The 13,594-nt window shown below is 41.8% G+C and overlaps 1 protein-coding gene across 1 annotated transcript in view; it reads left to right on the top strand.

Annotated features, from left to right (window-relative positions):
* The window catches only part of PTP4A2 (protein tyrosine phosphatase 4A2), a 57,023-nt gene that overhangs the window by 23,813 nt on the left and 19,616 nt on the right, over nt 1–13,594 (top strand). The window contains exon 2 of the mRNA XM_069757011.1: nt 6,473–7,154. Within this exon, the coding sequence (XP_069613112.1) occupies nt 7,059–7,154 (96 nt within the window). The 5' untranslated portion in view covers nt 6,473–7,058. The remainder of the gene's footprint in view (nt 1–6,472; nt 7,155–13,594) is intronic.

The following is a 13,594-nucleotide window of genomic DNA, read 5'->3' as shown; positions in this document are numbered from 1 at the left end:
TTGTCAAAGGAGATGTTTTGCAGCTTAATTCTCCTCCTACCCCATGAATGAAAATCACTGGTAAAACTGACACACTGATAAATAATTGGATTTAAAATGTTAAGGCTAGGTGCGCATTTTTTGTATTTGCTTGCTGAAATTTCTGCAACGTTTCTGCATCTCTTGGCAGCAAAAATGCCGTGGCGAAAGCGCTCGTTTTGCCGTGGTTTTGTATTTTTTTTTTTTTTTTTTTTTTTTTTCCTTGCATGCGTCTTTGTACAGCAATGAAGCCCCTTTTTTTTTTTTTTTAAGCTAAATAAAGATATTAAACAACTTGTGGTGTAATTTCTTGGTTCAACACCACCTCTTTCATTCTGATGCAGTAGCATCAAGGTGTTGGGATCTGGGCTTGGTGTCAGCAGTGGTCATTGACACCAAGCTAGGCTAGGCTTAGCAATGAAAAGGTGTCAGCCAGACCCTCATTACTGAAACGTTAAGTAAACCCCCCCCCCCCCTTCACACTCACCAGCCTATGTAGGAGCATTTACAGGATGAACCTACATAGGCTGTAATCAAACAGCAACTCTTAATTTAAAGAAGAAAAAAAAAATTGCATGGGCTCCGGCGTGACTTTCAAAACCAGCTGAGGGCTGATGTTAATAATCTGGGAAGGAGCCAAAAGCCACAAAGGTTCCCAGGCTATTAATATCAACTCGCAGCTGTTTGCTTAGCTAGTTTACGGGGGAACCACAGAAAACGATTGACACAGGGTCCCACTATAAAATCTAACCAGCAAAGGCTAGGCAGAGAGCTGGTGGCTCATATTAATAGCCTAGGAAGGGACTGTGGCTATTGACGCACACGCGCATGCTAAAAACATCAGCTCTCAGCTGCCCCATCTATAAGATGAGGCACTGGCAAGTGGGGTGATGGTTGGGGGGATTGATGTCACCTTTGTATTATCAGGTGACATCAAGCCCACAGGTTGGTAATGGAGAGGTGTCTATAAGACGCCCCCATTACTAGCCCCATACTCCTATTATGAAAACACACACTCTCAGAATAAAGTCCTTTATTTGAAATAATGACCAACTCCTTTTTATTGACTCTAAATTAAACTATACTTACCAAACACCTAATCCAGTGAAGCCAATGTCTCCTGCAACAAAAATAAAATAACCATAATATTCCTCACCTGTCCACAGAGAAGATAAATCATAATGTCCCACGTTGATCCTGATCACTTTCCGAGCAGTCACTGTGACTGCTTTCAAAGACAGCCAGTGATAAACTGCGAGAGCGATTACCTCCTGTCAGTGTATCGCTGAGCTGCCGTGAGAGTTCACTGGAGTTCGTCAGCTGGTGATTTCCCTTTTGCACCACTGCTGCATGAGAAAGTTCAGGCAGTGGTGGTGCCATACGTGAGGGGCATCGGAGCTGATCACCTGATGAACTCCAGTGATGCACTGACAAAAGGTAATTGCTCCCGCAGTGTATCGCCGGCAGCCAAGTAGAGCAGTCACATCTCTATTGGAATCCTTTAGTTACCGTATATGCCATTGGCAGACATATGGCAAATCTGGAATATGTCCTTATTCTATTTACTGGTGACACTGTTCAGAGGAATAGCCCCAAGTGAGAAGGACCTGAATAACCAGGTTCAACTCTATATAAAATGATCATATTCAGATGATTGGGCAGTACAGCAGAGTCTTTTAGCTCACTGATTAGTCATGGGTCTACCATCTGTTTGAGAGCATCAAACATAACTTTCGATATAGAAGACCTTTTTGTAAATTAAGGGACACCATATGATGTCATAGACTGAAGGAATCCTCAGCCTGGGGCTCTCTTCATGTGGATGTTGTAGCTTCTGTCTTTAGGATTGATAAATGCCATTCTTCGATCACCCAGTTCCTATGGGTTTTCTCCTTTCATTTGACCCTTTAGACTACACAAGTATGTAATGCACTAGAATCTTAACTACGGCAGTTCATTGACAAGGAGCACAATGACTGGGTGTTAAGTGAACCATGTCCAGCAACATGATTCCGAGGCAGTCTAGTAAAGTCTTGGCCGTAAGTGTCCTATTCACTAACCTACTAAATCATTAACTTCCTTGGCTTCCACAGACCTATTACATTATAATTGCAGCATTGTCTCTCTCTTCTATACCATAGGTCACATCATGGCTGCACATTGTGTGCCTTTGAGAAGTACTGATACCCTTTTGTATCTGTCCTGTGCAGGTTCTTCTTGGTGACCCTTATCTTTTACCATGTCTTGTGAGACTTGTCTGGATAGTGCTGTGTTCCATCAGAGCTTCTGGTGGGTGTTTACTGATAAAAGAACATCTTCTAATTCCTCTTCCCTTTAGGGCTTTTACAGTACATTGGGCGGATCTTCTTTTCTTAGATGGCATCTTTGTAGGTTATATATAGCTGGTCTAATGTGCTTTGCGTTTTGGAAACAGAGTGGTGTCCACAAGTAGGACATTTACATGTCACCCTAAAGGTTAAAGAAGTAATTCAGCCCTGTCATGTCAGTGTCTGGCACACCAGTTTAGCCACCTTTTACTTCAATATGGATGAGCTGCAAACAGGGCTGTGGAGTTGGTAAGCCAAACCTCCGACTCCTCAATTTCCATGACTCCGATTCCCTCATACATGGCTCATGTTAAGTGATACATTTGCTGTAGTAAAATGGTAGATATCAGACTTCAATTATTATATAATCAAGCCATTTAGATAGAACATAAAATATGTTTATTGGAATACAACTTTAGAACAAACGTTTGCATATTTACAATTTATTACACACTATAATAAACATCCCATATTTATCCTGGGGACAGAGGCATAGGCAAAATAAATTACCGCAAAACTGCATTTTATTCGTAATATATTAAAATTGAGGACTTTCCTCTGGTTACTTATTTTATACATTTCAATATATTATGACTAAAAATGCAGTTTTAAATTTATTTTGCCTATATTCTTTGTCCCTAAGGATAAATATGGGATGTTTATCATGGTTGGATTGAGGTTGGTAGGATACCTTAAGTTGACATTTGATAGTTATTATACACTATGCAGTAAGTGTGGGGGGGGGGGATTTTCAACAAAAATGTACTGAAACATTACTGCAGTCTGAGTTCTGAGAAATGGTATCGCCTCCATCAGATCCTCCTTCATAGATGACCTCAAATGTGACCTAATTACTTTAAGGCTAGAGAACAACCTCTCTACAGTAACTTGGGTTGGTGGCAAAGCAGTAACCACATGGGCAACATCTCTAACAATTTCAGGGTATAAAGGAATTGCCTCGTGCAGTCAGTTTTGATGAACAATTAAACTCTTCTACTTCTTTGACCATATTTCAGCAAAGTTTTTCACTTGCTCTCAATCTGTTTTCTATGGGAGTGGAATCTTTTTCCCTGCAGTAACTCTTTGCCTGCTCCATATTGTCCAAATACTTTTTGAAATCAAGCTCCTCATCTGATGTGGAAACTGCAGCAGCAGCACTGGCAGGACCCGAGTCCTCTTGCTCTTGGCAATCCTGTAGCCCACGCATCCTAACTGATACCTCAATCAGAGCTTCTCTTCCTTTAGTAAGCTGTTGATCATACATCAATATATGATGACTCGGGTCCACACAAACAGCTGCCAGAAGAATTTTATTTTCGAATAGCTGTCTCTTTCATTGAAGCTGCAATGCCATCTGCGATTAAACCTCCCCTTTGGGACAGGCAAAACAACAAGTTCTTCCACTCCTTTATAAAAATGCCAGGAGCTAAATCCTCAGCTTGTAACTTTTTAGTCACTGTAAATGGGTGATGAAGCAATTCCTTCAATTCGGCCACCTGAAACCATTGACCTTCATGTAGTGTTACCTGAGGGTTTGCCATAACTACAAGGAAGGGTTTGAGCAATTGCTTCAGCTGAATCATTAAATAGGTGCTGCCCCACCTAGTGGCTTGATCCACAATTGCCCCTTTTCCAGCACATCTCTTCAAGATGGAATCAATTTTAGGGGTCCTGGCAGCAATAGCCAATTTCCTCACTTTGCTAATCAGAGTTCCAGCATGTCCCTCTTGCAGACTCTCTCTTATTGCCAGCTGCAGCGTGTGCACAACACAGCGCATGTGATGAATAGGACAGAGGTGTGAAGCAGCTTCATCAAGATCATCTAACTGTAAAGAATCATTTTGCTGTTCTTCTGTAGTAATATCTGTTTCTTCCTCCGTTATGGGAACAGGACTGCGGCCTTCCATCTCCAACATACTGAATGTGAAATGTTTTTCTAGCTGCTGTTCCCCTTCATTATTCTCATTCATCAGTTTAATTGTACTTATGTTTGAAGCATTATCAGTTACAATAACAGGAACCTGGTCTTTTTTTGCGTTCATAATTTTGCAGATCTTTTTCCACTAAGGTCTCGAGAAACTGGCTGCTGTGAAGCGCTTTAGTATCTTTTACTGCCAATGTCTTGGTTACATTTTTTTTTGTTGTCACAAACATATCGAACGTTGATAGCAAAATAGTTCACTCTGTGTGCAGTCATCCATTTTAAAGGAAACCTGTCACCCCGTTTTTTCAGATTGAGATAAAAATACTGTTAAATAGGGCCTGCGCTGTGTGTTACAATAGTTTATGTAGTGTACCCTGATTCCCCACCTATGCTGCGAAATACATTACCAAAGTCGCCGTTTTCACCTGTCAATCAGGCTGGTCAGGTGGGCGTGGTGACATCGCTGTTTCTTCCCCAGCTTTCCGTTGGTGGCGTAGTGGTGTGCGCGTGTCCAAGTGCCGAATCCACTGCGCGCACGTGAAGAAAAAGCGCGCAATCTGTGCTATTACCCTTGTCATCTGTGGGGGCGGCCATCTTCCTGAGGCCGCGTGTGCGCAGATGGAGTGGTCTGCTGCGATCTCCATCTGCGCACGCGCGGCATCCCGCGGCCATTTTCCTGAAGCCCCGTGCAGCAGACCACTCCATCTGCGCACGCACGGCCTCAGGAAGATGGCCGCCCCCAGCGATGACAAGGGTAATAGCGCAGATCGTGCGCTCTTTCTTCACGTGCGCGCAGTGGATTCGGCACTTGGACATGCGCACACCACTACGCCACCAACGGAAAGCTGGGGAAGAAACAGCGATGTCACCACGCCCACCTGACCTGACCAGCCTGATTGACAGGCGAAAACGGAGACTTTGGTAATGTATTTCGCAGCATAGGTGGGGAATCAGGGTACACTACATACACTATTGTAACGCACAGCGCAGGCCCTATTTAATAGTATTTTTATCTCAATCTGAAAAAATGGGGTGACAGGTTCCCTTTAAGAAACACAAAGCGTCTCTTTGAGTTTTTTTTTTTTTTTTTTTTTTTTAAAGATCTTTCTTTTGGTTAAGGGCTTCTTCAATCACTTATTTTCTAATACTTTCTCTTTCCAGAGAAACACCAAGTTTGCGGGTAATTTTTCTATTAAGAACTGTAAAAGCTGGATGTGCAAATATTAATTTTACACTGTCCTTCACAACAAGCTCGATGAGCTGTCTTTTAAACACATCTGCTGTCATTGTTACAGTAACTTTGTCACTTACAAAATATCTTGTAACTGACGTTTGAGATGCTCTTTCCTCCTCCTTTGCTTGGCGTAAATTTTCTGGTTTCTTGGTGCTGCTGTGATATTTTTCAATCACCACTTTGTAAACTTCTGGGTGGTAGCATTGTAAATGTCTTTATAGGTTGAAAGCTCTTGAAGGAGCGTCTTTATCACTGCCTGAGTATGCACTGATTTTTTTTTTTTTTTTGCATCACTACATTTGTTTTCATCTAGGTCACTTATACACTGACACACATTGTTTTTTTCTGTCTCGAGTCACTGAAATGCTCAAATATAGCTGACTTCATAAGATGCTTTTTAGACATTTTGTAACTATGTAAATTTGCTCTCAAAATTTTGTCGTGTGTGTAAAAAAAAAAAAAAAAAAAAAAAAAAAAAATTGTAATTCTTGCAAGAATAGGGAATCATGCACTGTATAATTTAGGATAGAAATAAAACAATTGCATAAATCAATAGGACAAATAAGTATAAAGTTTGTAAAATATGTTAGATAGCTTTACTCTGAAATTTCAATGGCAATGTCTCAGGGTACAGCTCACTAAATGATCCACATCACATTTCTTCAGTCTTAAGAGGGAGCATGTTTGTGCTGAACCATATTCCAGAAAACACACACACACACACCTGTTGCGCGAACCTGTGTGCAGCAAGCGGCCATTGCAGATGGTGGTCAGTACACACGGCCATTGTGGACAAGGTGGGCTGAAAAAATAGTGGCATTTTTATTGGGGGAACATGCACATGTGGACAGCTGTTTCGCCTGGAATGCGCTTCTTCTGGCTCCACATGATGATCTCTTTAATGTAAAGACCAGTAATGATCATGTCATACTTATTTTCTAATGATTTCTTTGTTTTTCTCTATTTCAGGGTCACTCTTGGAATATACGTCCAACATTTATGGCGATTCAGTGTGTGTGGACAGAATACTGCCAGGCTCAGCACAGCGTTGGTGCAGACAAGTGAGCTGAGAGGCTTCTGTCACCTTGAACCCACCCCTCCAGTTTCTTGTCAGCTGCAGAAAAGCATATGGGAGTTCCTATTTATTATCCCACCTCAACGCCGAATTTTTTTCACTACTTAATTTTTCCTTTTTTTAAAGGAAGAATTTTGAAGGCAAAATAATCTCCTTTTTAATGAGTGCCTCACTGTAGTAGAGACCTTTTTTGGTTGCAATACACATATAAATATATTCTTCAGTCTTTTTTTTTTTTCCCCTCCCAGAAGTAATGTGAGTGGTTTCTTTTGGATGCTCTTCTGCATCCCAAAAGTGCTTATCTGTAAGAAATAAACATCTCTCATTTGGGACTTTGCAATAATATACTTTTTTTTTCACCTGCAAATATATATTTTTCTTTATAGTGTTTTTTAAAAAAAAAAAAAAAAGATTTTGCTGTGAATTTTTTGGAGTTTTTTTTGTTTCTAAATAAACCTTATTTTTTAAAAACTTGTCACAATGAACCGTCCCGCTCCAGTGGAAATATCCTATGAGTGTATGCGTTTTCTAATCACCCATAATCCAACTAATGCCACGCTCAACAAGTTCACAGAGGTATGTAATAGTATGCAAACTGGTTTCTTGGGGTAGCTGAATGTTTGAGGCACGTCCGAACTGACCTCTATTTCTGTCAGATCAAGGGACCGTGGCATGCTGTGTTCTCTTAACTGCTGGCTAAATCTGCATTATATTGACCCATTACTATAGACTTTTAGAGCAAGTCAGACCGCTCATGGGTATCTAATGTGTAAATGGCTTTTACTTTGCTGCAGATTTCATCCTTTTCTATTTGCTAACACGGGAGATGGTTACAGCAATCTAATGGAGTTAGTCTGTATTATAATCCAGAGCTGCATTCTCAATTCTTCAGGATTTATAGGCAAACCGTTTCCACCCTTTTGGCTGGTTCAGAGATTTGCAATGTTTAACCCCTTAATCCCATATGACGTACTATCCCGTCCAGGTGACCTGGGACTTAATTCCCATGGACGGGATAGTACGTCATATGCGATCGGCCGCGCTCACGGGGGGAGCGCGGCCGATCGCGGCCGGGTGTCAGCTGCCTATCGCAGCTGACATCCGGCACTATGTGCCAGGAGCGGTCACGGACCGCTCCCGGCACATTAACCCCCGGCACACCGCGATCAAAGATGATCGCGGTGTGCCGGCGGTGCAGGGAAGCATCGCGCAGGGAGGGGGCTCCCTGCGGGCTTCCCTGAGACGATCGGTACACGGTGATGTGCTCACCGTGTACCGAGCATCTTCTCCCTGCAGTCCCCGGATCCAAAATGGCCGCCGGGCTGCATCCGGGTCCTGCAGGGAGCACTTCCGGGTCAGGATCAGGCTGCAGCTGCAGCTCTAATCCTGCCCGGCTGTATGTTAGATCACCGATCTAACAGAGTGCTGTGCACACTGTCAGATCGGTGATCTGTGATGTCCCCCCCTGGGACAAAGTGAAAAAGTAAAAAAAAAAATTTCCACACTTGTAAAAAAAAAAATAAAAAAAAAAATTCCTAAATAAAGCAGAAAAAAAAAAATATTATTCCCATAAATACATTTCTTTACATAAAAAAAAAAAACAAAAAAACAATAAAAGTACACATATTTAGTATCGCCGCGTCCGTAACGACCCGACCTATAAAACTGGCCCACTAGTTAACCCCTTCAGTGAACACCGTAAGAAAAAAAAAAAAAAAACGAGCCAAAAAACAACGCTTTATTATCATAACGCTGAACAAAGAGTGGAATAACACGCGATCAAAAAGACGGATATAAATAACCATGTTACCTCTGAAAACGTCATCTTGTCCCGCAAAAAACGAGCCGCCATATAGCATCATAACCAAAAAAATAAAAAAGTTATAGTCCTCTGAATAAAGCGATGCCAAAATAATTATTTTTTCTATAAAATAGCTTTTATCGTATAAAAGCGCCAAAACATAAAAAAAATGATATAAATGAGGTGTCGCTGTAATCGTACTGACCCGAAGAATAAAACTGCTTCATCAATTTTACCAAACGCGGAACGGTATAAACGCCTCCCCCAAAAGAAATTCATGAATAGCTGGTTTTTGGTCATTCTGCCTCACAAAAAAATCGGAATAAAAAGCGATCAAAAACTGTCACGTGTCCGAAAATGTAACCGATAAAAACGTCAACTCGTCCCGCAAAAAACAAGACCTCACATGACTCTGTGGACCAAAATATGGAAAAATTATAGGTCTCAAAATGTGGAGACGCAAAAACTTTTTTGCTATAAAAAGCGTCTTTTAGTGTGTGACGGCTGCCAATCATAAAAATCCGCTAAAAAACTCGCTATAAAAGTAAATCAAACCCCCCTTCATCACCCCCTTAGTTAGGCTAGGTTCACATTGCGTTAATGGGTTAACGCTAACGGACAGCGTTGCACGGCGAAAATGTCACAATTAACGCCGTGCAACGGGTCCGTTAGCACAACCATTGACAGCAATGTGATTTTCAGGTGTAGCGCATCGCTAGAGCGTGCCATTTTCGGCTCGCGCTAGCAAGGTGCCATTCTTTTGTGGCGCGCCTCAGACGCTGCTTGCAGCGTCCGCGGCGCGCCCGAGGTCCGATCCCCGATCTTCCAGAGCGGGGACGTTAACGCGACCACTAAACACGACACCTAAAAAGACATTGTGTTAGCGCAATCCGCTAGTGCTAAACGGATTTCCCTAACGCAATGTGAACCTAGCCTTAGGGAAAAATAATAAAATTAAAAAAAATGTATTTATTTCCATTTTCCGGTTAGGGTTAGGGTTAGGGCTAGGGTTGGGGCTAGGGTTAGGGTTTGGATTACATTTACGGTTGGGATTAGGGTTGGGATTAGAATTAGGGGTGTGTCTGGGTTAGGTGTGTGGTTAGGGTTACAGTTGGGATTAGGGTTAGTGGTGCGTTTGGATTAGGGTTTCATTTATAATTGGGGGGTTTCCACTGTTTAGACACATCAGGGGCTCTCCAAACGCGACATGGCGTCCGATCTCAATTCCAGCCAATTCTGCATTGAAAAAGTAAAACAGTGCTCCTTCACTTCCGAGCTCTCCCGTGCGCCCAAACAGGGGTTTACCCCAACATATGGGGTATCAGCGTACTCGAGACAAATTGGACAACAACTTTTTGGGTCCAAGTTCTCTTGTTATCCTTGGGAAAATAAAAATTTGGGGGGCTAAAAATCATTTTTGTGGGAAAAAAAAGGATTTTTATTTTCACGGCTCTGCGTTGTAAACTGTAGTGAAACACTTGGGGGTTCAAAGTTTTCACAACACATCTAGATAAGTTCCATGGGAGGTCTAGTTTCCAATATGGGGTCACTTGTGGGTGGTTTCTACTGTTTGGGTACATCAGGGGCTCTGCAAATGCAACGTGACGCCTGCAGACCAATCCATCTAAGTCTGCATTCCAAATGGCGCTCCTTCCCTTCCGAGCTCTGCCATGAGCCCAAACAGTGGTTCCCCCCCACATATGGGGTATCAGCGTACTCAGGACAAATTGAACAACAACTTTTGGGGTCCAATTTATTCTGTTACCCTTGTAAAAATACAAAGCTGGGGGCTAAAAAATCATTTTTGTGAAAAAAAAAAGAATTTTTATTTTCACGGGTCTGCGTTATAAACTGTAGTGAAACACTTAGGGGTTCAAAGTTCTCACAACACATCTAGATAAGTTCCATGGGAGGTCTAGTTTCCAATATGGGGTCACTTGTGGGTGGTTTCTACTGTTTGGGTACATCAGGGGCTCTGCAAATGCAACGTGACGCCTGCAGACCAATCCATCTAAGTCTGCATTCCAAATGGCGCTCCTTCCCTTCCGAGCTCTGCCATGAGCCCAAACAGTGGTTCCCCCCCACATATGGGGTATCAGCGTACTCAGGACAAATTGAACAACAACTTTTGGGGTCCAATTTATTCTGTTACCCTTGTAAAAATACAAAGCTGGGGGCTAAAAAATCATTTTTGTGAAAAAAAAAAAGAATTTTTATTTTCACGGGTCTGCGTTATAAACTGTAGTGAAACACTTAGGGGTTCAAAGTTCTCACAACACATCTAGATAAGTTCCATGGGAGGTCTAGTTTCTAATATGGGGTCACTTGTGGGGGGTTTGTACTGTTTGGGTACATCAGGGGCTCTGCAAATGCAACGTGACTCCTGCAGACCAATCCATCTAAGTCTGCATTCCAAATGGCGCTCCTTCCCTTCCGAGCTCTGCCATGCGCCCAAACAGTGGTTCCCCCCCACATATGGGGTATCAGCGTACTCAGGACAAATTGGACAACAACTTTTGGGGTCCAATTTATTATGTTACCCTTGTGAAAATACAAAACTGGGGGCTAAAAAATTTTTGCGAAAAAAAAAAAAATTTATTTTAACGGCTCTGCGTTATAAACTGTAGTGAAACACTTGGGGGTTCAAAGCTCTCAAAACACATCTAGATAAGTTCCTTAGAGGGTCTAGTTTCCAAAATGGTGTCACTTGTGGGGGTTTTTAATGTTTAGGCACATCAGGGGCTCTCCAAACCAACATGGCGTCCCATCTTAATTCCAGTCAATTTTGCATTGAAAAGTCAAATGGCGCTCCTTCCCTTCCGAGCTCTGCTATGCACCCAAAAAGTGGTTTACCCCCACATATGGGGTATCGTCGCACTCAGGACAAATTGCACAACAACTTTTGTGGTCTAATTTCTTCTCTTACCCTTGGGAAAATAAAAAATTGGGGGCGAAAAGATCATTTTTGTGAAAAAATAAGATTTTTTATTTTTACGGCTCTGCATTATAAACTTCTGTGAAGCACTTGTTGGGTCAAAGTGCTCACCACACATCTAGATAAGTTCCTTAAGGGGTCTACTTTTCAAAATGGTGTCACTTGTGAGGGGTTCCAATGTTTAGGCACATCAGGGGCTCTCCAAACGCAACATGGCGTCCCATCTCAATTCCAGTCAATTTTGCATTGAAAAGTCAAATGGCGCTCCTTTCCTTCCGAGCTCTGCCATGCGCCCAAACAGTGGTTTACCCCCACATATGGGGTATCGTCGCACTCAGGACAAATTGCACAACAACTTTTGTGGTCTAATTTCTTCTCTTACCCTTGGGAAAATAAAAAATTGGGGGCGAAAAGATCATTTTTGTGAAAAAATAAGATTTTTTATTTTTACGGCTCTGCATTATAAACTTCTGTGAAGCACTTGTTGGGTCAAAGTGCTCACCACACATCTAGATAAGTTCCTTAAGGGGTCTACTTTTCAAAATGGTGTCACTTGTGAGGGGTTCCAATGTTTAGGCACATCAGGGGCTCTCCAAACGCAACATGGCGTCCCATCTCAATTCCAGTCAATTTTGCATTGAAAAGTCAAATGGCGCTCCTTTCCTTCCGAGCTCTGCCATGCGCCCAAACAGTGGTTTACCCCCACATATGGGGTATCGTCGCACTCAGGACAAATTGCACAACAACTTTTGTGGTCTAATTTCTTCTCTTACCCTTGGGAAAATAAAAAATTGGGGGCGAAAAGATCATTTTTGTGAAAAAATAAGATTTTTTATTTTTACGGCTCTGCATTATAAACTTCTGTGAAGCACTTGTTGGGTCAAAGTGCTCACCACACATCTAGATAAGTTCCTTAAGGGGTCTACTTTTCAAAATGGTGTCACTTGTGAGGGGTTCCAATGTTTAGGCACATCAGGGGCTCTCCAAACGCAACATGGCGTCCCATCTCAATTCCAGTCAATTTTGCATTGAAAAGTCAAATGGCGCTCCTTTCCTTCCGAGCTCTGCCATGCGCCCAAACAGTGGTTTACCCCCACATATGGGGTATCGTCGCACTCAGGACAAATTGCACAACAACTTTTGTGGTCTAATTTCTTCTCTTACCCTTGGGAAAATAAAAAATTGGTGGCGAAAAGATTATTTTTGTGAAAAAATATGATTTTTTATTTTTACGGCTCTGCATTATAAACTTCTGTGAAGCAATTGGTGGGTCAAAGTGGTCACCACACATCTAGATAAGTTCCTTAGGGTGTCTACTTTCCAAAATGGTGTCACTTGTGGGGGGTTTCAATGTTTAGGCACATCAGTGGCTCTCCAAACGCAACATGGTGTCCCATCTCAATTCCTGTCAATTTTGCATTTAAAAGTCAAATGGCGCTCCTTCCCTTCCGAGCTCTGCCATGCGCCCAAACAGTGGTTTACCCCCACATATGGGGTATCAGCGTACTCAGTACAGATTGTACAACAATGTTTGGCATCCATTTTATCCTGTTACCCTTGGTAAAATAAAACAAATTGGAGCTGAAATAAATTTTGTGTGAAAAAAAGTTAAATATTCATTTTTATTTAAACATTCCAAAAATTCCTGTGAAACCCCTGAAGGGTTAATAAACTTCTTGAATGTGGTTTTGAGCACCTTGAGGGGTGCAGTTTTTAGAATGGTGTCACACTTGGGTATTTTCTATCATATAGACCCCTCAAAATGACATCAAATGAGATGTGGTCCCTAAAAAAAAATGGTGTTGTAAAAATGAGAAATTGCTGGTCAACTTTGAACCCTTATAACTCCCTAACAAAAAAAAATTTTGGTTCCAAAATTGTGCTGATGTAAAGTAGACATGTGGGAAATGTTACTTATTAAGTATTTTGCGTGACATATCTCTGTGATTTAAGGGCATAAAAATTTAAAGTTGGAAAATTGCGAAATTTTCAAAATTTTCGCCAAATTTCCGTTTTTTTCACAAATAAACGCAAGTTATATCGAATAAATGTTACTACTAAAATGAAGTACAATATGTCACGAGAAAACAATGTCAGAATCGCCAAGATCCGTTGAAGCGTTCCAGAGTTATAACCTCATAAAGGGACAGTGGTCAGAATTGTAAAAATTGGCCCGGTCATTAACGTGCAAACCACCCTCGGGGCTTAAGGGGTTAAGAATATCCTTTTAAAGGGGTTAGCCACGATTTGGATAACTCCTTCTTAAATCAGATGGTTCCC

Source organism: Ranitomeya imitator, chromosome 3 (assembly GCF_032444005.1).
Source record: "Ranitomeya imitator isolate aRanImi1 chromosome 3, aRanImi1.pri, whole genome shotgun sequence".
Classification (NCBI taxonomy): domain Eukaryota; kingdom Metazoa; phylum Chordata; class Amphibia; order Anura; family Dendrobatidae; genus Ranitomeya; species Ranitomeya imitator.
This window is presented reverse-complemented; position numbering and strand designations above follow the sequence as displayed.